Raw genomic sequence first — 11756 nt, forward strand, 5'->3', positions numbered from 1 at the left:
TATAGTATTGTGTTGCTGAGGTGTGGAAAAGTGAATAGTTGATCCAGCTCAGGAAGTCAAGAGCTAAAGGATTCATTTCACAGCCCACACCGACACAAATTCACATTACCTGTTCAGCAGGTGCACATCTGTAAACAGCATGAGCAGAGATTATGTGTGTCATCAAAACTGATATTCAGTCATTCAGTCGCCCTTGTGTTGTTGTAAACATGTATGACTTTCTTCTGTGGATCACACAAAGTGAAAAAGAAGAGCACTAACAGCCCACATGAAAAAGTACTGCAGTATACAATGTTATTTACTATAGTAAACTGTGGTAAAATTCTTAGAAACTATAGTGTTTTTTACCTTACTCTAGTAAATATTAAAGCATACTTACTTGTATATTAATTCACTAGAATACAATAAAGTAAACATTACCAAAGGTTAGAAATTACCACAATATCTAATAGTATACTAAAGCTTACTATAGTACACATTAAAGTATATTTCAGTATTAATCCTCTTTTCTAATACAATGAGCAAAAAACAAGTATTATTAAAGTAGTCTGTTATATGAAGATTCCAACTGAGTCGTGGCAGATTAAAAAATATATCTGCTTTTCAGACCCTGACAGTTTGTTTCACAAAAGCAAATAAGTCATGCGGGTATGGTGTGACATGAGGGCATTGTCAGCAAATAAAGGTGAACTGTTCCTTTAAGAAAAGATTTCAGTCCCAGTATTTTGTGTGTGTTTGGACAGAGAGTGAAGAGAGAAAGGTAAGGGTAACGTAACGCTGGCACCTGGGTGACCTAACCTGCATTAAGAAACACACCCTCACCTAAACAAACAGGTGTTGAGTTCCCCCCCACACAAGCGGAAGTGAATGTGAAGTGCTGTAATGTTCACCTCGCTTCTCAGGTTCAACGTGACGCAAAGCGTTCATGCACGACGGAAGGAATCAGTGTTTATTACTTATGTGAGATGTGCAATTACAAAGATTACAGGATTAGATCTGAGATCTGCCTGTCTGGAGAAGTGTGTGTGATGTTTTCATATCACGGTGGGGACCTAAACCTGAATGCACACCAGCAAATGGGAACTCGTGTCACTGTGGGGACCAAAATTGACGTCCCCATGGTCAAAATGCTTATCGTACAGAACAATATTTTTAAACATCTAAAAATGTAAAAGGTTTCCCATGATCGTTAGGTTAAGCGGATAAAATACACAGTTTGTACAGTATAAAAATCATTACGCCTGTGGACTGTCTCCCATCGAGATAATTAACCAGACATTAGATGTGTGTGTGTTTTATTCTGTCAGGGAACACACGTGCGAACACATACAGTTTCAGTATTTAATGGGTCATTCTCACAGGACAATAAACATTAAATGTTTTTTGCTCAACTGTTGATGTATATTTTCAGTCTCACATCATTTAGAATTGTGTTTGATTCTAAATGTTTGAAATCTCTGTCTTTTTTTAATTATTAAATTACTTTATGACGAAAACACTACCACAAAATTTATTTTAACAATGTCCTTATTTGTATCTATTCCTATTTCTCTCAGGCAATTTTTGGACAAATGTTTGAGAAACAATGTTTTAGAACTAAACGAAACAACTGAAACATTCATCAAAACTCCTGAGCTATCATAGAGAAACCTTTGAGCAATAAAACTTTTCTTCCTATGGGAAAACGCATCTACTTTACACAAAAACACCACGAAACAAGTCAACATCAACTCAAAATAAATCATGGAGCAGTCAGAGAGGTCAAGACCTTTTCCAGAATCATGTTTCATCACACACAGATCGCACTGACTTCTGCTGTTTGTGTGTAACTATTTGTAAAATGTACATATTAATGCATTATTGTTTATGTTTGGGTGGGCATATAGGTGAAACACACACACTGCATGCTTGAAGAATTCTCGACTTGTAAACATTCCCAAATCCCGCATTTAACTTTTGACCTCTTTCTCATTCCCAATCACATCTCTCATCACTCAGTGTAAAGAAACTTCAGACTCCCTGATGTTTAAACATAGCTTGATATGACATAGCGACTCACCGGACCACTTTAAACAATAAGAATCCATCTGGAGACGACCAATGACCTTCCCTCATCTGACAGCCAGTCAACACATGATTCATTTATGCAATTAAAATAACTAACACTGTGTCTACACCGGACGTGGCGTGGTGCGACAACAGAACGCATTACACTGGATGCAGCCTGATGCAACAATGCTATTAGAACGGCGCGTAGATAACAAGTCGTACAAACCAATTCTCTTTTTTTCCAACATCTTCTTCCAGGCCTTGAGATGTTGCTGATCGATCACTCTCCTCATTAAACATATCTAAAGTGTGTTTGTGACATTGCTTTAAGCTCATCCTGAAGATGAATCTGCCGTGTCCTTTATACATGAGGGTATGACCTCAACTCTGAGACATGTGACAGCACGGGTACTGTCTGTAGACACAGAGAGATGACTCTTTGATATCCGGCTATAATTAAGAGCTACGTATTATCAGCACTTAGTTGCCCAGACCTGTATGAGTACGCTTATAAGAGAGAAAGAGAGAGAGAGAGAGTGAGATAGAGAGAGCGGTCCATAAAGTACACTTAGAGGCTGAAAGTATTGTAATGCTTTAGGTACAAAGAGACATATATATTTTCATTTCATATTCAGTTTATTTATTTATATTTACATTTATTTATAAAGCATATTTAAAACAAGTGCTGTACAGACCAGGAGGCTCAAATTAAAAACAGAACCTTTAACAATCTATAAAAAAACATCATTTTAAAATAAAGAAAGAAAATAAGTAAGTGGATAAATGAAAAATACATGAATACATTAAAGACCCACGCTAAGAACGCAGATTTCAGTTTTTATCTAAAAGAGGAGAGTGATGACACCATTTGGATAGATACCGGGAGGCAATTCCAGACTTTAGGGCTCGCTATCGCCAAACCTCGGTCCCCACGATGTTTTAACCTTGATCCACGAATTTAAGTGCCCTGGACGGTTTATGACAAAGTAAAAGATCAGATAAATAGGTTGGAGCTAGACCGTGTATTGCTATATACATAGATGCAACAATGATGCATTTGCACTGGAACTTGAATGTCTTCTGTCATGATGCCAAAAGTTCCAAAATGTTTGTGCTATCTAATGCTCTGACGTAGACATTCCTATAATCACACATTCATATCTGTCACACATTTCCATTACTGCTTTTGTAGATGTTCTGCAAAAGTGCAAATATTTTCAGTGCAGTGCACATATAGTGCAGAGTAGAAGATGGACGATGCTGCGGACCGAGGAGAGAAAACTAGAGTACAGCAGCAGAGAAGGTTAGACAAGTTTCACCTCTGGGCTGTTACTATGCAGACTCTGCAGCTGAGAGAGAGAGAGAGAGAGAGAGAGAGAGACAGACAGAGAGAGAGAGAGAGAGAGATAGAGAGAGAGAGAGAGAGAGAGAGAGAGAGAAACAGAGAGAGAGAAAGAGAGAAGATGCCTCCAGCACCACTGGCCTACTCTAAATGTTGCATAACAAATGTGCTCACTGCATTCCCTGTTTAGCTGCTCAGCCCAGAGACGCATGACAACACCCTCCACCTCACGAAAACCAGCCGAGGACCAATAACAAATGGAAAAGACAGAGATGAGAAACCAAATGAAGCAACGTTTGTCGTCATCTTCTCAATTTTATTCTTGCTGAGCCAAACTTATTTCAAACTGAGCTGAATCATACATATTCAAATATTTCTTTGAACTCATTATAAATTTTTTAATCAAAGGTAATTCATAATACATAATGTTATCCAGAAACCATGCATTACTTTGTTTTATAACTTTTTTTAAACCACTGAAAAAGAGAATTTTGGAAAAGAATTAAGCATTGCCTTTAAGGCTTTAAAATGTCACAAGGAAGTTCAATGTGTGCAGTTGAGAGGGAACGCTGGTGTCACCTCTTCCCGTCAGGTCATTTACGTCCCTGGAGAAACATACCAGCAATGCAAGAGATCGGGGAAATCGGGGAAACTGAGATGCATAAAGCAGGTCATATCTACAGTCACGTCCTTCACAAGAACTGCACACTTCAACCCCATTGCTTTCATATTTAATTCACTGTAAGTCGCTTTAGATAAAAGCATCCGCCAAATACCCGAATGTAAATGTAGACAGGTGTTAAAAAGTGAGACAGAAGGAGATAAAGAAAGAGACGGAGAGAATCTGTTCACGCCCATCTCAAAAATAATCATCCGTCTGTATCATATTTCTGTCCCACCCTGTCAAACTCGGTATCAAAGTACACTCAAAGACATCCTTCCACCAACAAACTGCACTCCAGAAGATCCTTCACTTCCGTATTTGTTCTGTTGGCAGCGTGTTCAGAGTAACATCTCCCTTCGGAAGAATTTTAAAGTCAAATCTCCAGTCGGGGAGTAACTGCGCATTCCACAGATGAATCCGATCTAAAGAAGACAACACTGAAGTCTGCTCTTTACAAACCAGGACTCACTTCTTCACAAGTGATACCTCCACTCAACAAATGTTATTTGCTGTTGTTATAACTGGAATAACACACCACCAGAATAAGACTACAACACTTTTTTCTTCAAATTCCCAAACCGGACATAAAGGTTGAACTTCCAGAAACGTCTACTAACTCTTTACAACAGGCCGTGAAATCACAATGATGAGGAGCTTTGAAAGAAATGAGAGAAGAACAGACACGGACGAGTCGTCTCATTCAAAGCTTTTGTCTTGTTACCACGGAGATGCTAATCTGAAAGACCAGACACACTTCACTGCTTCACAGTCATGTTTCCGCCATTACGTTTGCACACACACACACACACACACACACACCTGCACAAAAACACCAAACCATTCATACAAATATTCAGGATTCAGTCTCTCTCTCAGGATTTAAACAGTAGATCAGATCTCTACTATGAAACTTTGCAAACTTTCTCCTTCAGGTGTATTTTAAAGATGACACTCATCTTGGTTAAAGCCGATATCTGGGAAGGTTTGTAACATTAAAAAACGTAATATAGCAAATATTATCATCTAACAACACAAATTACATTTTGTTAACGTTGTACAGTACTCAAGTATTTTTGCACAAGTACATTTTTAAGCATCTGTACTTAATGAGAGTGTTTCTACTTTGCACTACATTATAAAGCATCTATCATGTTTTAGTCCGCTATATTTAATAAATATTTGTACATGTTTTTTATACAGTACTTAAGTAAATTTTAAAAAGGCTAAGTGAACATACTTAGTAAAAAAAATACTGGATTTTAATGCATTTCAGTATTAAAGGTAAAAAAACAATAACGTTTATTTATGACATACAGTGAAAAAGATGATAAATGCTTTAGAACATAGAGAAGTTATTCCTTATAAAAAACAGATATTTATAAATGTACTTGAAATTAAAAAATACTACAGCACTAGGCTATACAAGGTGTAACAATATAATAAAGTATTGCATATTGTGTTAAACAAAATTAGGATATGTACCGTAGAGCTATGGCAATATACTTTTCATTTTTTTGCTTATAATTCAGTTTTCCTTTTCACAGATCAATTCAATTTTTATGAGTTGACATGCAAATGTTTCATTTAAACTTTGAACGTAGTCAATTCTTTAAGAATAACAAATGTTACTGAAAACCGTCAAAAGTTTTGAAAGTGTATACAAATATAGTGACCGTGAATCCAGTACCGTGTATCACATGGAATCGTAAACTGAGTGTATCATCACATCACTATGGTACCAAACGTCCCCAAAGATAGTAAGATCAGAATTGATGTTTTACTAAAAATGTCTATGGAATCTCCCTGAAAAACATGAAAACCCAAAGTGTGTGTGCTAATGCATGTGTGTTAATGCGTTGGTGTTAAACATAGATGAAGCTTAAAGAGCATGTGCACAGAGTGTGTTTTGCCATGTTTGACCTAATTGTGTCAGAATCATGCCTGGAATGACAGAGATGAGGAAAGCACATACACACACACACACATGCACGTACGCACACATTTAAATGCCATGTGGAGCACTGAGATTGTAAACAGATCCTAATGTCATGTTGATTTTGAAAGGAACCATGCCCTAATTCAGACACACAGTTTTTCAGTCTCTCTCTCTCTCTCTCTCTCTCTCTCACTCACTTACTCAAACGCATGCACACATACATTTGCACTAATTCGGATTCATATGAGCTCTCGGTTGTTTAAGTACACCCGACACTATCATTACTATGAAAAGGGATGATGGAGGGTAATTAGAGAATTGGGGGGGGGAGGATGGAGTTGTAAACAAATCCATTCAGTATATCATTAGCACAACAAAAACACTGAATTTAAAAGTGCCTCTAATATCTGAAATGAAAAGTGTAATTACTCAAATAGACTTAAAACACTTCTTCTGAAAATCGGTTCACATCAGGAACATTAAGTAGTTCAGATGTCCTCAAAATCACCTTTAACATTCTGAAACGAATTAGATTTTGAAAGATGTTGCAATATTAAAGCAACACAACAGAGTTATTGGTCACAAAAGATCTTGCATACTGAATCGGATAAAAATACAAAGTCCAACGTGACTGTTTTATTATCAGCCAGCAAAACAAAAACTGACCTGATGCTTGATTGATTACCATTATTATTATGTCACGTTTCAGCTAACAGACACTGTCACATGATCCCAATCTGTTAGATAAATGACCAAATCTGTCTGTTCGACCTGAACGGTCCCGCAGGTACCGTTGACCAGTGCAGGACTAGATGCATTAGCGACCTTTAACCCCTCCAAATAACAGGATAAACAGGCCCTCGGCAAAAACACAAGCGTTAGATCATATAGTGACTCAGACAAACCTCTGAAACAGATCATTCAGCTTTAACCAACGATCTAGAGGACAGCATCTGTAAATTAAGAACTTTGTTTAAGCGTCTCTATGACTCACAGGAGACACGACTAAAGCTAACAGAAACAAAAGCTATAGGAGGAAAGTGTCCGAATGGATCTCCTGCTGGAAAACAAACTATCGGCGCCTAAAGAAAGACAGATGAGGGAAGGAAGGAAGGATGAAGGATTGGGTGTGATTCTATAAACAAAACGTCTCTCACTCGTCTGCCCAGAGATCTGCAACACAGACATTCTTCAATGTTAAAAACTTTAACAACGATTAAAGCTTTCATTTTGTAACTGTGGCCATATGATCTCCTAAAAACACAAAACAACTTTCTCTTTCACTATCCATCTGCTGTGTGTGTTGTGTTCAGTGACCACAAAACTCTTCTGCATCCATCCTTCCACACTTCATCACACAAATGGCCAATGATGGGACATTCTGAATCCATCCATCATGCACGGCCACCAGGACCACAGAGCTGCTTTCTTTCACTTCAGTTCGTGTAAATAAAAGGACCTGTTCTTACGCAACACAAAAATGTTCCCAAACTGTAACAAGAATCATATTTTCCCCTCCGCTGCTGATCCATCCGCTTCCACCACATAACTCAAAGTGACTCACAGCTAACTTCTAACAAGCCTCCTGAGGTTGAGTGTCCTGATCGGGGCGATCGTAATGGAGATTTTACGAATCATCCCACGTTGGGTTTAACCTACATGGCTTGGGTCACCAGCCCAGATCTGTAACCGCTAAACCACATCAACGCCGCGCGCTGGAGAGGACGGCACACATTTATACACTCTGGTATGCAAAGTATGTGTAAATGTAATATTTGCATTTGGATTATTACATAACGCTCAAATACATCAATGACTATTGAAGGACTGGGCAGAGTGTGTTTATGATGTAACCAAGAGTTTTAAGATCAGTGGTGACCCAAAAGCGCAGGTTCAACCCCGACAATCGCGCGCAATTGCGCACCAGTCTCTGAACCTTTGGTGAATGAACTTTAAATCACTTTTTTGGCTCAATATAAACTCAGATAAAGTGGGGTACTCACGCACTGCCTCCTGCTTAGGGTCGAGCGCGTCCGTGGTCTCCTGGATCCTGCTTATTTTATCCCGGAGAGCCCAGACGCGGCGGTTCGTGGAGACCAGCTCGTGTTCCAGCTCCTGGAAGAGAGAGCACGCGTGCTTGGCCAGGTCCGACAGCTGGCGCAGGGTCCGAGACAGAGCCACATGACTGATGGCGCACAGGTCCTGGAACGGTAAACCCTCGTCGTGCGACTCCGTGCGTCTGCACAGAAACTGGGGCTCCACGATCCGTTTGGCAAACGGCATTTTATCATATAGCGTTTTAATGTAAACTCCACTCTTTCAGGAAAACGCGCACCGCTCCCATAGAAATGAAAGACCCGTTAGTCCAGGGTCTCGTGCGGCTCGTCCTCCATCCTCCCGGACACGCGCGCGCAGTACCGATCCGTGATCCGCCTCCAACGTTCTGATCCGAGCTCCGCTCGCCCGTGTGTTTTTCTGCGCTTTAAACTCGCACTGCTTTTAAGGAAAGGTGGAGCGAAGACCTGGAGCGGATCCAAGCAACGAGTGGATCCGGAGCGCAACCCTTCCATTCATCAGAAGATTTGACATGCAAACTGAGAGATACAGACAAACAGAAACAGTGATATATTAAATCGACACAATCCAACCATAAATTACATTAGAAATTGACATGATTTAGTTGTTGCATCATTTACAAAGTTAAAGAAACCGAGCAAGTTCGGTCATCTGAACAGAATAATGTGGAAGTATAGAAAAGATGTTTTTGAAGTAACGCATTTCCACTCTCCAGACCCGTGCAGGTTAATCTGTGTGTGGAGTGTGTGAAATTCCTGAAGCTAAACATCACCGACAGTGTTTCATTCACAATTGCTGAGTGAGTGTTTCACTAAATCCTGTGATAAGAGACAGAGAGCTCACATCTCTAAAGCCTTCCTACCGCCAACACTGCACACACAACTGCCATCAATGCAAACACTCACGTACACATTACACAGTTATAAACACTCAAGTTGCTCATAAATTGATTCATTTCGCATCATCACAAAAATACAAATGTTGAATAACTGCAGTTTAGACACAGCAAACTGATGTTAACGGGACAGTTCTCCCAAAAACAAAAATTCTGCTTTCGTTTACTCGCCCTCAGGTTGTTCCAAACCTGCATAAATGTATTTGTTCCGATGAATTCAAAGAAAGGTATTTGTAAGAATGTGAAAAATGTTCAGTTTTGGAACATAATACAAGAGTCTATAGTACTCACTAGGGTGAGTAAGTGAAGACATCATTTTCATTTTTGGTTGAAGTGTCCCTTTAAGTTGTCTTTCAGTCTTCTGAAGTGAGTTTTACCTTACTGACACAAGTGTGTGACCCCCCTAGTGGTGAATCCATCACAGGTCTGTGCAGTGTCAGACCAGTCACAGAGAGCACATCTTTACCTTTAAAACCTGCTTTCGGAGTCACTCCTAAAGGACACATAAATATCCGTCCATGTCGTTTTCTCCGAAAGATGTCAGAGAGACTCGCTCAGAGCTTTGTTCAGTCTCGAGGGGCCCGTGAGAGAAGTACACTGTGGTTAAGGCCGCAGGTTATTTTGGGTAGATTGAGAGAGAGAGAGTGGGTGTGTGACCCTTGACCCCTGTAATGCTTGAGTCTTTGTGAGAGTGGCACAGCTGCCATGAGAGAGCGAGTCTATATATGTACTGTGTCTCTAAATATGTCTCGCCACTAAAACATACGTGTCATCGGTGTCTCCAACTGCTCAAGGCATTTAACCCTGTATTCTCACAAACAGCTAGATCTTTTTCGTTTTGGAGATTATAAGAAGGCATGTCTGTTTTTCTCTTTAAGACAGACAGACGAAAGCTGCGTTCGAACCCGTTTTAAGATCGTCTATGGATCTGCAACCAGGCAGAATGTAGTGAAAACGCTCACATGACCTAAATCCATCAGTACTGACGTGCCTGTGGTGTGTCTGTTTGTTTTGGGGGATGGTTGGATATGAAAAATGATGTCATCAGCGTGACCCAAAAACATATTCAGTCACATGTTAATATCTCTGAGCATCCTTGCATTACTTCACAAAATATCAACTTGTGACATCAATGCTTTAAAGTCTAAATGATTTTGTCTATTTTTGAACAGTATATTTTGATTGTTTTCTGCTTAAGTAAGTTGCACAGCAAAATCGTCAGTGTTAAAATGGGCAAATTATCAATCACAGTGTATATTCAGTAGAATCCACACTTTGTGAGTGTTAATTATATTTACAATGTAAGTGTAACTTTTTAACACTAGCGATTTAACCATGATGGAAAGACTACCAGCGATATTGTTTATAAAACAAATGTCATTAGTTTTGGTATGTTTTCTATCCAATGATATTAAGACATTTGGAAATGTGATTTGAACATCAATGTGTGATTGGCTGAGGTCGTGAGGTCACGAGTGGTGTTTATGTCATATGTTTTTCTAAGCATGTTACCCTCTATTGTCCTGTTGCTCGGCTTTCCTTCCGGATCTGATGTGCTGCTGTGACAGAACAATGATCCCGTTATCAGACACTGAGGTCAGACGCACTCTCTCTCAATCCAAACACAGTTACAAATGTGAATCCGTGCTGACGGCCTAATAATGGATGGTTTAAAATCATAATTTGGTAAAAATGTGTTGTCCTATAAGTGTATCTTTGGGACAGTGATGATCTCATCCTTTTGGACTTCAAGATAGTTCTCCATGACAATATTCTATAGCTTAACATAACTAAAAAGATGCATGTTTGCTATATCGACGAAGAGTTTAGTTGTTTGAGATAATTTTTGTCATCTTTTTTGTCTTCCCCTTGGGAAGTTTGTGGAGCCCCCGGTTGAGTCCAGGGTCCCTGGTGGACAAGCATTTCATCATATGAAAGATTAAGGTTGAATCCCCTATTAGCTTGCACGTTTGATTATTAAAAATGTTGCCAATGCTTTCGGTTCATAAAGTTCAACACATTTTTACACATTGAAGCATGCTGAGCCCTATTCCAATAATTTGTTTTACTAAATCATATTGTATAGTAAATTAGCCTCTATAAGTGATCACCCATATTCTGTAGTTTAAAAAGTTCATACAGATATTAATAATCATATTCTCTCATCTTTGTCTTATTTAAGGTGAAGGAGCTGATCTGCTTTAAACACAGACATTCTGAAACACATGAGATAAGGCAGTGCAAAAACAGAGAGAAGAGGGGCATTAGAGGTCACGACCTCTCGCACCATTGACCGTACACTCACAACCGATTCTCTACGGACGGTCCTGAGGAAAACTTGAAGGAAAAAGCATCAATGCTTCTTTAAAGGAATGTTCTGGGTTCACGGCAGGTTAAACTCTCTCTACGGTGTTAGGTTGATTTCCACTGAAAACTTATCTTATCTCTTAGTCTTTAAAAAGGAAAACCATGTTTACAGTAAAGCATACGCTGGAAATCCGTCAGATTTCAAAACATTTACAAAAATCTGCACAAAAATATTAACACACTCTTATGTCAGTTTGTACCTCTTTTACAAGGTGGCTAATTTGTATAATTTCCTACACATTTATTTGTAATAAAACAAGAAAAAAAGCAGTAAATGTACAATTTATCATACGAATTCAAACTAGTTAGAAACTTATGTCAAATAAGGCTGGAAAAGTGTTTCATACAGATAAATTTCTGTAATATCAAGAGTTTGCTTAAAGCCATTTATTGCATTAAATCCATTTTTGAAAGTTATTTCATATAT

The 11756-nt window shown here is 38.9% G+C and overlaps 1 protein-coding gene across 5 annotated transcripts in view; it reads right to left on the bottom strand.

The window, feature by feature from the left end:
- Window positions 1-8419, bottom strand: part of nhsa (Nance-Horan syndrome a (congenital cataracts and dental anomalies)) — a 73896-nt gene extending 65477 nt beyond the window's left edge. For all 5 annotated transcript variants that reach the window (XM_056733589.1, XM_056733584.1, XM_056733586.1 and 2 more), the window contains exon 1: window positions 7995-8419. In XM_056733589.1, coding sequence (XP_056589567.1) covers window positions 7995-8274 — 280 coding nt within the window. In that variant the 5' untranslated portion in view covers window positions 8275-8419. The remainder of the gene's footprint in view (window positions 1-7994) is intronic.
- Between the last annotated feature and the right edge of the window lie 3337 nt (window positions 8420-11756).

Source organism: Triplophysa dalaica, chromosome 20 (genome assembly GCF_015846415.1).
Source record: "Triplophysa dalaica isolate WHDGS20190420 chromosome 20, ASM1584641v1, whole genome shotgun sequence".
Lineage (NCBI taxonomy): Eukaryota > Metazoa > Chordata > Actinopteri > Cypriniformes > Nemacheilidae > Triplophysa > Triplophysa dalaica.